The 15,406-nt window shown below is 39.1% G+C and overlaps 1 protein-coding gene across 3 annotated transcripts; it reads right to left on the bottom strand.

Moving 5' to 3' along the window:
• Positions 1 to 36: 36 nt before the first annotated feature.
• On the bottom strand, positions 37 to 14,672 carry BIVM (basic, immunoglobulin-like variable motif containing). 3 transcript variants are annotated; one of them, XM_026793608.2, is made up of 11 exons: positions 14,533 to 14,672; positions 12,802 to 13,402; positions 11,801 to 11,927; positions 10,772 to 10,867; positions 10,583 to 10,687; positions 8,725 to 8,819; positions 7,414 to 7,546; positions 5,069 to 5,140; positions 4,140 to 4,223; positions 2,460 to 2,556; positions 37 to 1,528 (listed from the first exon to the last, which is right to left on the bottom strand). In XM_026793608.2, the coding sequence occupies exons 2-11, from the start codon at positions 13,289 to 13,291 to the stop codon at positions 1,238 to 1,240; spliced, it is 1,590 nt and encodes a 529-aa protein (XP_026649409.1). In that variant the 5' UTR covers positions 13,292 to 13,402; positions 14,533 to 14,672; the 3' UTR covers positions 37 to 1,237. The 3 variants fall into 3 exon arrangements, with proteins under 3 accessions (XP_026649409.1, XP_005487312.1, XP_014122693.1); XM_005487255.4 differs by having other exon boundaries at positions 14,441 to 14,578; XM_014267218.3 differs by lacking the exon at positions 5,069 to 5,140 and having other exon boundaries at positions 14,441 to 14,578.
• Between the last annotated feature and the right edge of the window lie 734 nt (positions 14,673 to 15,406).

Here is a 15,406-nt window from a genome sequence, read left to right as displayed (position 1 = left end):
ATCATTTCCAAGACAAATGAAAAGCAAACAACAAGATAGAAAACAAATTTTATTGAATGAACAAAAGTCTAAAAGTCTCCCATTTTTGGTTAACAAAAGCAGCAACCTACAAAACCCCTGCATTCCATGACAAATCTTTTTATGTCAAAAAATTAATCCTTGAGCAGGTATGAACATTTGTACACAGAACAATACAACCGTTGAGATGTGTTTGGGCAAACAACTGGATTTATCAAGCAAAGAGAAAAAAAAGAGGAAAAAAAAGAATTCACCAGGGACACCTGAAAAAGCTTGAATTGTGTGCTGGCTGAGAGGTATATCATCGGGGCTGCCAGCCATTTTCAGCACTTGCATCCCCTTCACACAAAATGAAAAAAGCAGCAGACAAAGGACAGAGATTTAGACTGAACAAGGAAAAGAACTGCCAACAGAACCCAGTGTTCAGCTAGCTCATTTGGCTAATGGTAAATGCAGCTTTTAATACTTAATTTCATAAGCTTGTGTTAAGTGAGTCCGTGCACTCAGGAGGCTCCAGGGTAAGAATTCAGCCACTTTACCCACAGAGGAAAAATAACAGAGAAGTTCCATCCTCGAACAAGTGATTACTCAGAGTCAAAAACAGGCAACCAAGTTAGGTGAAAAGGAACTGTGACCTGCTTGACAAGATATGATTCTCTGACTGACAGAAGTCAAATAGGAATTAAATGGAGAATGTACATTCTCTTTGTAAATCCAACAAGGCTTTCTAACCTATGTGATCTTTTTTTTCATTTGCACTGGATATGGGCAGCCTTACTAAAATGAAGTCCTAAAAACAAACGCAATGCTTACTTTTATCCTTACACCATTTGCAGAATAACCCTTTTTTATAACACCATAATTTTTCATGCTTTTGAACAACAAATATATTCAATGAAGTCTGTTTATTACACTGACTGATTTTAACCTGCTCTTTTGTTTTCACAGATCAGGACATAGTACAATTATTTCAAAAGAAATTATTGATTTTGCTATCATATTCACCTTTGATTGCAAAATTACAACAATCTGTGCTTATCTGTCACTTTATACATCAGATCTCATCTATTGCAACCATATCAACATATTTATTTAATAATTATGAAGCTGTATCTTATACCATAATTTCTATTCTTATGTGTTCTAGGACTAATAAATCCCTATTATGTTTTGATTAAAACTAACTTTAATATATCAACTCTATCATCTAAAGTTAATTTTAATCATTTCCATCATAATCATTGTAACTCTGATACCCACTGTTTCTCCTCTCCCGAAGATTAGATTTCTTCCACACAGATTCTTGATGAAAGCTAGCACTGAAAGATCGACCCAGTCGCCCGTGTTGTTTCTTAGATATATTGTCTTCACTCTCAGATTTGGAAATTCCTTGCCCTTGTGTTTGGGACTGTTTATTCTGTCTAACGTTCCCAAATGGAAAATTCCAAGGACCAAATCTTTGCCAGTTAAGTCTCTGAAAGGCAATGATGCAATGAAGATTACCTCCAACCTAATCAAAGAAAAAAAGGTTCTTTGTTAAATGCACACCACTGGCACATTTCTAACATACACAGATACTTGACATCAACATTTTGGCAAGTAACATGATACTTTCAAAAAGAAAGCAAACAAGAAGTGCCACAACATACAAACCAGGAAAAAGAATAAAAAACAACAAACAAAACCATATACAGAAATACACAACTTGCATCAATCAGTTCTGATTATTTCCCAGATTCAATTACTACTTTCTTATTAATCTTTTTAATACTTTTAAGCTATCCATTATATCCTTCATGGGCCAGTATCACTCACTTCTGCTAGTCTTTTTTTACTTTCTAGCTATCTTCTCAGCAATTAGCTGTTCTGGTCCATTCTGATCTTGCTGACATAGTCTTCCACAGGGTCTTCACATCTGAAATAATCTCTACAATCTATTATTTCTCACAGAGTTTCAGTCTGCAAATCACAACATCCTCCACCCATGAGATACAAGCCCTATCTATAGGAAAGAAAGCCACATGCACTGACAGTAACTCAAGGGAGACACACACATTCACTTATGCCTGATCCTACTTAATTGTACTTTCTTTCCCACTTAAATGTCATTGGAGGGTCATACCCCAAAGGCTATGTAATTTGTCTGCAGAACATCCCTATACTTGCTGCAGCTACATTTTAATCCAACAAAGTTAAATATTCTGACCAAATACATTCTGTATACACAGACATCCTGGTTCATCCTGGCATGTACCAAGCTACTGATGTTTTATATCTCATCCAGTGAGTAAATCTAAATGACTTTGGTACACAAGAACCCACATTACACTTTTGTCTTCAGCAACACTTCATAACAGAACAAATTCCTTTAGTGAGGTTATCTTACATTGCTGAAATATGAGTACCATGAGTTTCCTCCCATCTTAGTGAGTTTAGCTCACCTTCTTTGTTTTTCGATGTTGCAATCCTCTCTCTAGGTGTCGAATATCTAGATATTCTGGATTTTGAGTGTTTAGGTCAGTGACAATATCTGTCCACCTACAGAATAAAATCATTACCACTCAGCTGATATTTAAACCTCAGCAGCACAAAGACTCACATACACATACACACAAATACAGACTTGTAGCTTTAGTCTTATCAGTGATTTAAAGGTAAATGAATGTGTAAAGTTACAAAAGCCTCAATATTAAAGACATCAAGCTAGATGTAAAAGTGTCACTTTTAATCAAAGCATTCACAGTGATTATTCCTGCTCTTGGAAACACCTTCCAAAATGAATAATAGCACCATGAGTCATAGTTACATTCCTTACACTTAACAATTCATCAGTTTGGAAAAGAAAGAAGCAAAGTGTGGTTTAGGCAAGGAGAAACATTAGCCTTTTTGAAATTTAAACCTCTCCTACCCTTTTGTATTATTTTGCTCAGTTCCTTGGTTTCTTTTGCACACTAAATGCGCTTTTACCAGTCAGCTCTCATCATAACTCACTCCTACATTTTATTTAATTCTAAACTATCAATTCAATCACTTCTCATTCACTCAGCTTTTCAATGATTCATAATTCCTTCCAGCCCAACTGAAACAAATACTTTCACATTCCAGACATCTTTAAACCTACATCACTTTTTCATTTCTATCAATGTCTAACTACCTGTTTCTCTCAAACACCACCCTCCAAGTTGAGAAAATACATTTCTTCTCCAACCTTTGCCCCCTTTCCTTAAGCACACAACATTCTGCCAGCTCTCACTGGGAGTGCAGCAGGAGGAAGAATGTCTCCACAATCAAAATTAGTATTAGAAATGGTTTTATTATATATTCTGAAACTTCTTCCTGTGCCACTTGTAGCTAATATACCACATTACAAAGTTCTATCCTTGGGACCGACAATATGCCATTTCCCAGTAATCATATGCATACTGTGATTTTAATTTTGTTGCACTTAATCTCATAGCCCAAAATACCCAGGTATTTGCAGTTATTGACCAGATCACATCACTGACAAAAAAAAAAAAAATTAAATATAACCAATCCATGATATTTCGACACAGCACCCCCTAGTTCTCCTAGTCTATACATCCAGTTTAGACACCAACTTTGTTTGAGTCAAACCTCATCTTAAATGTACTGTTTGAATGCACAGATAAGCATATAACACAACAGAGTACAGGCTGCACCTGCTCCTGAGTAAGGAGAATATCCTGTGCACAATCTCAGAGCAGCAGAATATTCTGTGCACATCCCAGACACAGCCTGTGGATGTCCTCAGCTCCAGTGCAAACTCCTCCAAGGGCCATGCAGTCTGGAAGTCACAACTGGCATGATGACAGCTGAAACTGCCTTTTCTTCCTGACTAAGATGAGCTGTGTCACACTCAAACAAGAGATGTGGGCTCTCAGCAGCCCACATATGTTCTGACAGGTGATATAAAACTGCAGAGCCAGCCTAGAAGTCAAAACACAAAGCTTCTCCCTAAAGCAGCATCTGTTTCTATTAGATACATATATATACACATGTATATATTCATTCAAAAGAACTAAAAAGTCAGTCAGTGACTCTGAGAACCACAAGCTGTTTTGAGAGAAAACATTCTTGTACACTCTTACCAAGTAACATACCTTTTACAATGTATTGTTGGATGCTTTCTGCTGGGCTCTCCAATTAAGATCCAATATTCTACTTCTTGCTGCAAGACACGACCTCTGTTCAATAGAAGATACAATCCTAATAAGATTTATTGTGCATACTAAAAAGAAAAAGATATTGACAGTCTCTTGTTCTTTTTAGGAGTTTCTAACATTTAAAATTGTTTCCTCAGCCAAACTAAAAACCAGCTCCTGTGCTATAGTGCTCACAATTGTGTACAGGGAACCTTTTGTTTCACAAGGCCTGAAAGCAAATTTTGGGATGCTACTGCATGTTGAGAGGAAGACAGATTTTCACTGAAAGCAGTTTTATTTGGATGAAAGACAGTCTGGTACATGATATATAGGAAACAACAGAAATAAGAGTTGTGGAAAGCCACATAAATGTGGTACAAACAGCTTCCTCCCTATTTTGATGTCTAACAGACATGAAAGAGTCCCTTCCACTATTTTTAAACTATACCTTGGCTGACAGTTGTTACTAAGAGCTGTAGGGTAATCTGTAAGAACAAAACTGGCAACTTCAAACACTTCCTTCTAAACATCCAATACCAGATACTGAAATTCAAACCTTTGAATTAATACTACTTTGCAATCAACTTCCAAGAAGCTCAAAGCTTGCAGTGACCTTGTCAAGGAAAATTTCTGACAGGTATTAGGGCAAAACTGATGAGATACACAGGACTGCTCTGTGACTTCCTGTGTATAATTATTTAATGAAAAACTACATCAGTTTCAACTGTGACAAAGCCTGGCATTTTATTGCCTAGGGTATTAGACAGCATATGTCCTGACTGCTTGGAACAATTTATTTACTTTCAAAAAATTCCCTGTAAAATAACAATGTATTCCATCAGTGCAAAGATGGGAAACCAAGACACAGGATAGATTGATGGACTTACCTAAAGTCACACTGGAAGTCTGTGGTTGAACTGGGAACCGAACCCAGGTCTCCCGAGTCCAAATCCAGCAACCTAAGATCATACAGGAAGTCTGTGGGTGACCTAAGAACTGTCTCTAAGCTCAGCCTAGCAACCTATCCACCCACTTCTTTTGGGACCTAAAATGTTTCTTAGCTGGGTTTTTAAATAAAAACTTTACTTTGTAAGTGCAAAAACAGATAAACAAGAACTGCTCCAGAATCTATTGGCAGTCCTTCTGAAAACAAAACTTTTTTTTTTCCTCAGTAGGATCAGAAAATTCAAAGAAAACAGGATGCTCCTCTGGTCTGACCTCCAGCCTAAAGTAAGGCTATAAAAGCTTCTTGAACTTTTTATTTCATGCTACATTGTTAGAAGAGAACTCTTGTTAAGAAAGAAAGCTAATGTCAACTTAAAAATAACATTACTAGTGACTAAGAATCCATTTCAGCCATGGGTAAATGGCTCATTACTAAACAACATAAATTTAAATTAGTTAAAAGGCATGTTATGTTTCTCACTCATTACTAAACAACATAAATTTAAATCAGTGAAAAGGCATGTTATGTTTCCACACACCATATTATCTTTCAGACTGTATTTTTGATCTAGTAAACTTCTGTTTTTACTTTGGTCTTCTAGTGCAGATTCTTCCTAACTCATTGAGTAAGCAGGAGATTAACATTTTGGTAAACTCAAGTAGACTGATGTGCTGGATTTCTACTTGGGCAATATTTTTTATACTCTTCTCACAAACTTGGCAAGTCAGTGAACTCAGGCTCAATAAAAAATTGTATTCTCTTGTTCATATATTAAAAGCTTTAATTAACCCTATCATAATCTTCACACTGGGAACCAATTAGATTTGAATGATTATGCTTTACCACCCCAATCAATGATCATTTTAAACTCCAAAAGCAGAGCTAGCATTCTCTATTCCTTGATGTGACCCTACCTCAAAGTCAGATTGCACAGGAAGCAAATAGGCAGAAGTTCACCTTATACTAGTGACCTACATTTTTCATCGTTTAACATTCCCCAATTCTGATATCTGCTAATTTTCTCAGGGACTGACTACTTATGCTCTATGATAATACTAATAAATACTGACCAATGGCTGAACACAGAGAAAATCCAACAGAATCCTTTAATACATACCATGTTTGCAACCCCTCTGAGAGAGGAAAAACAGCTTAATGTGACTCAGTGAATGAGTAAAACAAACTACTCTGCTCAAGAGAGTGCACAGAGTGCTCTACAACACATAGCACTACATCAAGCAGCAAGGTAAATGCCTTACAAAAGCTAATACATATCTCAAGAATTAATATTTTTAAAGTTAAAATGTGTGGATTAAATGCAAGACTCTCCCCAAATTCAGTATGAATATTAATGCTATTACATTTTTTTTAAATCCGTATTTAATTGAAAACTATATAAACTATTGTGTTATACTATCCTAGTAGTGTCACTCTGACAAATCTGAAATTATTATACAGGAAACTGTATTTTTATTCTAAAATAACTCTCATATTAAGCTTTTAGATGTACTCCAGCATTTCAAGCATTGTTAAAAAAAGCTCAACCTAATGTCTTAGCCCAAAGATCTCTTCTAGCTTTTCACCCCCCATTCCCTCCCAATTCCTGGTAACAAATTCTTCACGCATCTTTACTTTTCTATGCCTTACAGGCCAGTAGTTGGAGTTTGCCATCACCTTTATTAGTCAGTATTAATGCAACAAAACTATGTAACCTGTGATATCTACACAACCCCTGCTATTGCCATACTCAAGCACTGGTTTCTAAATGTAAATTTCATCACATCCACCTCATGAAGGATTAATATCACTGTAGACTTTTTGCTTCTAGTTTATAAAGGAAAATTGCAACATACACACACTTTCTTTGTTTTCCTTTCCAAGCTCTCTAGGAACAGACTCTCCCCAAAATTACCTGGCTTTTTATTGTAAGCCATAAAAAAACCCCACCTGGCTTTTTTTCAGCCCATATGTTTTTATTTTTCAGATTAGTTACCTTCACTCGTCCTTCAATAACTACCTTCTCTCTATATGGCTAGAAGGTCTTAAAAAACCAATTTCTTAATACCACTCAAACTTTTCTGTTTTAAGTTCTCTCAATGTAGTCTGTTTAGTCATGTTACATTTTAAGTCAGTCCCTTCAAATCCCAATGTAGTGTTTTTGTAGCTCAGACAGATGCCTATAAGACACAAACTGAACCATTATTTGTGGAGAAAAATTGTATCAATTTGCAGTAATTTTTTCTGTATGTTTCTTCCATTAAAATAAGCATAAACACAGTATCTTACCTATAGGCTTTACTAGCTTTTACTGGGGTCGCTTCAAATCCAATTGGGCAAAAATAATGGTTTTGGCAATGGTAGATGTAGGCCATTGATTCATCCTTCAGTCCACGTGTTAGCTTGGCTAGGGCCCCTGCAGCTACACAGAAAGATCAGGTTACAGGCCAGGGTGCTTTGGGTCCTGTGTAACACAGGCAGCAGACAAAAAAACACCTATTTGACAACAAAGTAGTTATACTGCTTTTTAAGGGGGAGGACATGACCTGACAGGCATGCACAAAATACACTACGATTTCAAACTTATTACTTTTTTGTATCAGGCAGGAAATTAAACACTATCTGCTGCACATTCTGTACCAGGGAAAAGGCAATATAATGCATGCTTTATGTTTAGATCAAAATCAAACTTAAAAAAGAACCGGAAATATCTCTTAACCCAAGAAATACACACTGCAACAAAATGCAGTCCCAGCTGCCCTAGGTCAGATATGGCACCCAATGATGATAATACTGGGTTACACTGAAAACACTCAAACATTTTGGTATCATGAGCCTCTTGCAGCTTCCTAGTCTCAGGAACACACAGAGGCGTGCAATGGTTTATAATGTGACCACAGTGCTCAACTTCAGGAGATGACTAGAAGAAGCACTGAAACATGACAATTTTCAAGTGGAATGTCAAGAAAAAAACCAATCCATTTTAATAATATCTTAAACTTCTCAGCATGATTTTGTGCTTTCAAAGAATCTTTCAGTTGGAAGGTAATTACCCAGGCTATACCAAAGGCTAGTAAATGGCACATGAAAGTAAAATTTTTTAAACAGCACACCTAAAAAGTAGACAAAAATGCAGGTTCATAAGCTAATTGAGAATAATCACCTAACTTTAGAGAGAGATGTTAGCTACAGCCAGGCAGAACAGTTCATTACCTTTAAAACTGGGTTTTTTAAAAGCATAAAGCATTTAGTAAGGACAAATTGTTTTTGTTCTCCCAATGGATGACAGCAAAGAAATCTTCCCATACACCAACACAGAACTGGAAATGCAGTTGTTTTCCTGGATGTCTTAAAATTCCAATTCTGTGACAGCAGAATACATAGCACAGAATGTATTTTATCATAATAAAAGTATAAATGAAATTTTTAGCTAAATAAGAGAAAAAGTAAAACCAGAAAAATCAGCCAACTTGGAGCTATTTGATACCTTATATTGGACTGGAAGTACTACTTACAGACTTTGTCCTGTCAAATGCTACACACTGCAGCATTTTTCAATTTATACACTGTGAGATGAATACTTTAGCATTAGCTACGTACCAGTTTCTCCAGCTGTCTTGTTCTTCCCATGAGGTTTATACAGAACATATGAGCATCCCTTGATATGGAAGTGATCATTTATCTGCCTAAACCATCTGAAACAATAAGCTTAAAGATTGTAGTAACTCAAGAGTTATTAGATGCAATTTCATTTCTCACACTTTTCCTGTGCTCTGACAGTTTAGAAAAAAAAGTCTTGGTGTGCTACTAAATACCTACCTCACTAATATTTAGATTGTAGATGACCACAACACCCAATACAAAACTTAACATATCCTAGACAGAGAAGTAAATACACAGAGCCTTTTCTTTCACTTTGCTTTTCCAGACTTGACACAGATACATAATAACCAAAGATCTGGATGTGAAATGTTGATCCTATTGTGTTTAGCCCAGTCACCTCTAATGTTCAATTACTCAGCCTTTAGAAAGACAAACGAATTCTGAGGCGCCAAACTTCAACTGTGATTTGTAGGGTACATAAATGAAATCTCAGACACCAGAAGGGACCCTCCAAGTGAGACCTCCTGCTTATCCTGTTGGGTTTCTCTCACCTAAACTTCACAAACCCTGAGCATTACAGGAGCCTCATACTGCAACTCCTCACCGCAGCACTAAGTGAGGACAGGCCAGCAATTTTTCCACATTAGAATATTCAAATTCACATGTCTGAAGATAATACCTCAATCATAAAGTTGTGTTGGGTAATGGGGCTGGCTTCTAGCTCTCCTGTTTCCCAGTCTGCTAAGCACTTCGAAATGATTGGACAAGGCAGGAAAAAAAAGAAAACAAAAAGATCGGTAACTTCTATGCTGCACAGAGAATGCTCAAAGAGGAAATCAAATAAGAATTATAAGTTCAACTTTTGTCTGTACAGACTGTTGACACAAAGAGACAGAGCATTATATCAGCTTGGTCTCTAAGAGTTGCTATACCATAGAGCTGCTCTACCCCGACATACTCCTGAAGAGATACAAATCCTGGATCTGAATTTCCAAAAGCAGGTAAGGAAATTTTCATTACATTTTCCAATGACCTAGCCAGTAGGCTAGATGGAGAATAGACTGCTGCCACATTTTCAAATCCACCACAACCCTGATCTGCCAAATACTACAAATTGGCCTAAAAAAAATTAACTAAATCAAATATAATTCATGAAGCAAGCAAGAATACCACAAAAGTTTCTAATCTCACCAAAAGATAACACACCAAAGCCCTGTCAAAATGTTCAGCACTCTACTACAATATGCTTCTTGGCTCTGTTTAATCCTTGAATGTTTTATTAATTTAATACTTTTAAAAAATTACAAAGAATTTAGGTTCAACCTTTAAATATCAGGAAACAGAAGAGCAGAAGTGATAAAAAATTTCGAAGTGTTTTGTGACTCCAGCCCCAAGCTTTTGTTCCTGAACAGCTCCAATGCAGCAAGGATTCAGCACTACCTCATTTTCAGTTCTTAAATTACATTAAGCTAATAGTATATCAATTGTCTTTTCAGGCCATTTCAGTGATATTACCAAGCATTTAACATGCATTTTCAAAAACAGGAAAGTAAGGGTAAAGAGAAAGTTTCCTAACCAGGAGACTAGACTCATTAGAGTATTATATAACTATTACACAAACTAAACCAAAAACCAAAAAGAATTTCACATTGATCTGACCTGTGTAACACCACCATTCAAAATGGCCAGTGCAAACAGCTCTTTGAGAAGTTTCATTGTCAGAATACTCAGGTATGCTTCATTATTCTAAAACTTAAGAGAATTATCATGTCACCCCTTTGTTTTTAAATAAATGAACTACTGCCATATTTTTAAAGGTTCTATCTCTTAGCTCCATCAAAAGAACCAAACATACCTCATTAGAGTTGTATTTCCAGTGAAGGGACCAAACCTAATCTCCTCAAATGGGGGCTGAAAACCCAGTATATGCAAGGCTTCTTCTTGAGTGATGGGGGGTAAACTTAAAAAAACCAGAAGTGTTGTAATTAGAAACATATTTTTGACACTCTAGAGGCAAAGCAAAGCAGTCTATGTGTGACTTTACCTTCCAGCTCCCAGTGTACTATATAAGAAATTCCAGCAAGACACTAAGGATGAAATTCCACAGGAAGTCTTGTATTGAGGTCGGCTAACACAATACCTTAAACAAAAAACCTCAAACATATTAGTAACACAATCTTGACTCACATATATGACAAACCTAAACTACCTTTTTGTGTGCTATGTCACTAAAGTGCCACATTATATTGAATGTTTTTATGTCATCTGTATTAAAACAAAAAAGCAAAAAAACCAAAACAACTGTACCTTAAAAACAAAAATTAAGAAATATGTTAATCAATTTCTTTGCCAGATGCCACTACCCTATTTCATATAAATCAGTCAAATTTCTAACAACCCCATGGGAGTTTTGTACAAATGATTCTGTAGGAAAATATGATTCTGTACTAATATAATAAACGGTTTTATCCAGTCCCTTCTAACACATGCACTTGTGGCAAACCACATCTCTACCAATTTACTAATGAATGTCATCCTGGGCCACAGATTCCCTAGCTTAACTCCAACTTTCTGGTGTCATAGACATAAAGTTAGAACCAGACAGATGCATTAAACAAATTGAATTGATGAACTATATTAATACAATAATGGTTGTATAGAAATTATGGATTCTGATCAAGTATTTCCCAATAAAAAATGACATCAGAGGTAAAACATATCAGTGTTTTAAGGTTACTTTTTACCTGACCATGCTACTGAACTTGTGTTTTGTTTTGCAATGAATCCCCATGTAAGTTTCTCCCTTTGCTGAAAGCAAAGGGCATGTTTAGAAAGAAAAATGTTTTAAGAATTTCAACAGATGGGAGGGAAGCTCTAATTTTTCTTCTAGAATGCATGAGACAGTGTGTATATGCTTAACATCTCTACTAAAAAAAAATTACAAAGACATTATTGAGAAGTTTGAAATCAGGTAACTAGTAACAGTGTTTACTGAGAAACTACATGGTTAGTGTAGTTCATAAATTCCTAACTTCATAAATGAATCCATAAATACTATTCGAAGTATTGATACCATCTCCGAAGGTCCAACACTTTTCTCTCCTTCACGTCTTCAAGAGCTGAACGTTGAGGACACTCCCTGTATTGTTTGCTTTTTTTGTCCACAGATTTTTTCTTTGTCCCTTGTTTCTTCATGTTGCCTGCAAACCAAATTTCAGAATCAAATGAATGCCTAGTTTGCTATTGGCAGTTTTCTTCTTGAGTACTTTTACAGTAGACACCAGTTGTGCTAGTAAGTGTAAACTGGGACTAAACATTAACTGAAAGGAGAAAGCTCAAATACATAATCTAAACTGTCAACAGGTTTGTAAAGCTGCCATTAGCTCTGTAAACAACATGGAGTTTAGATCATGAACAGAATTAATGATGACCTGCCCAACTGTTTAGAGAGATAAGTCAATCTGATTATTCTAATGCATTAAATCACCCATCCCAGAAATAGACTCAGACCAACATAGACCTCCCATCTCCTAACACTATGTAGGAACAGAACATAATGAAATGCTTGTTTTTCACTGCCAGCCTTGCAACCAGCTATTTCGGACAAAAACTTATATGCAAATCCATTAATAATAATATACACCCAAAGTCTTTTCCTTTTTATATGCCTCTGTGACAGCAGAAAATGGAGAGTCGGGCCACATGCTAAAGCAGAAATATTTTTGTCCTCTTTTGAAGCCATACATCCAAATGCATAATATACTAGCTCCTATTAAAACAAAAGAAAAAAAACCCACTCCAACAACACTGTGGGAAGGCCAGGGGGGAAGAAACCACCCCAAATACCACACAGTTAAGCAGAAGTCAGCCTTGCTTTGGATCCACTTCTCCTGGCAGTTACACTTGATTTTTACTCCTTTTCTCTCTCCTATCCTGATGAGCAGGCTACTTGAAATGAAGTACAGGCTCTTGTGTAGCACTTCCTGACAGGACACGTGAGATGCCCAGCTCCCTTCACAAACAAGCCAGAAACAGGAAGCCTTTTCCTTTCACATCAAAACATCACCATCTCACCTGCTTTGCTCTTCAGATTTGAGTTCCCGCCATTGAACTCAGATTTGTCTATTTCCCATGCCAGTGGAAGCTTTCCAAGTTTGCCAGGCAAGCTTTCCAAGTTAGCATCCTCATTGTAGATAATCTCTGAAGCACCAGTTTGAACGCTGAGTAAGTTAGGTGTGTTATTCCCAACATTTAAGGCAGCACTACTTGATAGGCAGGCACTAACTGAAGCACTTGGACTTTTACAAATAGATGTGACTCTGTTTAAAAAAGCATAGTCTGAACAGATGGTATAAAACTTCTCCCTTGTATGAGTCACAGGACATCCCCATGGATAATGCCCATCTTCCCTAGACACCAAGGATGCAGTGGAGGCGTCTGACATGCAGTATGGCTTCACAGGATCGTGAAGAGAAGCTTCTGGGGATTCTTTCCCAGGTCTGTTTTCAGTGTTGCCATTATTTCCAGAACCATTTTCTTTTTCATCTTCTGAAATAGTAGGCATTGAATGATACTAAGAGTATTGCACAGCGAAGAATATTTTTTCTTTATGCTTTAATTACAACAGGGTTTTCATCATTGCCTCCATTGCCTCTGCAAGGTATCAATGAGGTACCTGAAAAAATATGTTGAGTTAGTACAGGTGTCTCATTCAGCATAAAATATACACAAATCTTATCTTTGAACTCATAGCCAATAAAAGCTGAAATACCCTTTGATCTACCACAACAGGATGTCTTTCCCTAAGCCTCTCTAGAACTCTACATCAGCACTTTTTATCATTTGTGAGGTGCCAACAGCATACACCGCAGTGATATCATGATGAGGTCATAATAATCACACTTATAAACCAGCACACAAATTAAAAAAATTAAAAATTAAAAGCTTTCTACATGTTCATGCTTGTGGTTGCTTTCTTCTAACCCTTACAGTCAGAATACACTGTGAAATACAGAATAATTTATAAAAATGAATAAATCATCACACAGCAATTTAAGGTCATCATTTAAGGTCTGAATCCTGCAAACTTTTGCTGCAAGTGAAGTTCCAGCATACAATTACAGTAACTATAACCTTATCGATTGTAAATTGACAACATCACACTCAATCTGTTCCAGTACTTTCCTCCTATATCTGTTAAAGGTTCCCTTTTATTTTTACGTGCCTCTTATTCTTCAAGACGTGAGAATGAGAAAGAAAAGCAGGTTTTGTTTATGGCAGCTCAGTATTACCAAAAGCAAATTTAGACGGCTGGTTGGCTTGCTTTAAACGATAACTTTTAAAGGGCAAGCTGACAGCGTGTGTGTTATCTGTCATTTCAGCAGCTCGCACGTCTGCAGACACGCGCCGCAGATGGGAACCTGGCGCGAGGGAGGCAGGAATTCCGCTCCGCAGCCTCCTCCTGCACCACTGGCTCCGGGCCGCTGCCCCGCACCTGCAGCGCCCCGGGTCCCCGGGGCCGGCCGGGTTCCGCCTGGCGGAGCGCAGGGACACATCCCAGCACCCGCCCTTCCCCCCGCGCTGCCGCCAGCCGGCTCCGGAGCGAACAGCCGCGGGCTGGGGGAAGGGGCCCCCCGGGACCGTGGGCTCGCTCCCCTCCCGGGCGCCTGCGAGCGGCAGCGGGGGCGGCGGGGCTGCCCCCGGCCCGTGTTACCTGCGCAGAGCGGGGCTCGCCGGCGTCGCCTCCCCGGCCGCGGCGGAGCGGGGACGCGGGCGCGCCGGAAGCAGACACAGCCGCGCGCTCACCTGCGCGCCCCCGCCGCCCCCCGCCTCCTCCGCCGCTGGCCCGCACCAACTCCCGCCGCCGCACGGGGACGGGGGGAGGCGCGGGGCTGCCCGGCGGCCGCGGCCGCGCTCCCGCTGAGGGCCCTCACGGTGCCTCGGAGGAAGCAGTGGCGAGCGCCTCCCGGCTGGGCCGCGGCTGCGCCTCGGGGCCGTGAGTGGCGCCTCTTCGGTCGCCCTCCCCCCCATTTGCGCCCTCATGGTCTCGCCCGCTGGTGCCCCGCGGGGTGCCGAGCGGGGGAGGGAGGGAAGGGAGGAGCGGGTCGGGGACGGCGGGGGTGGGAAGCGCTGCCTGTGTGGGGGCTCAGCGCGGCATGGTGAGAAACCGACTGAGGGAGATGGGCCTGCTCAGCCTCGGGAAGAGACGGCTGAGAGGGGATCTCATCCATGTCTATAAGTATTGAAGGGAAGGTGCCAAAAGGATGGAGCCAGGTTCTGCTCGGTGGTGCTGAGCAGTAGGACGAGAGGCAGAGCTCGATGCGCAAGAAATTGGACCTGAATATGAGGAAGAACTTATTTACTCCGCAGGCTACCAAACATTGGAACAGATTGTCCAGAGAGGCTATGGAGTCTCCCTCACTGGAGATACTGAAGAGCCGTCTGGATGCAATCCCATGCGATGTGTTCTGCGCTGACCCTGCCTGGGCAGGGAGCTTGGACCAGATTACCTTATATTTGCACCAGAGTTAGTTCCGCTGAGAGTAGTAAGAACATGAGTAACAACAATGCTTCTGTAAAACTGCATGAAGGAACGAAAGTTTATTTCAGGTAACACTGGAACTTTTGACAATATCTGGCATCTCATCCTTCACTGCGGTCAGCATGAACAACACTGAAG

Source organism: Zonotrichia albicollis, chromosome 2, assembly GCF_047830755.1.
Source record: "Zonotrichia albicollis isolate bZonAlb1 chromosome 2, bZonAlb1.hap1, whole genome shotgun sequence".
Taxonomy (NCBI): Eukaryota; Metazoa; Chordata; class Aves; order Passeriformes; family Passerellidae; genus Zonotrichia; species Zonotrichia albicollis.
Note: the sequence above shows the minus strand (reverse complement) of the source record. Positions and strands in the feature narration are given on the sequence as shown.

Excerpts from the sequence above, each read along its gene's own strand:
- BIVM (XM_026793608.2), bottom strand. The coding sequence starts at position 13,291 with ATGCCTACTATTTCAGAAGATGAAAAAGAAAATGGTTCTGGAAATAAT. Across the intron at positions 11,928-12,801 it reads AAATCTGAAGAGCAAAGCAG|GCAACATGAAGAAACAAGGG; the intron begins GTGAGATGGTGA and ends TTTGGTTTGCAG. Across the intron at positions 8,820-10,582 it reads GGAAATACAACTCTAATGAG|ATGGTTTAGGCAGATAAATG; the intron begins GTATGTTTGGTT and ends TTATTGTTTCAG.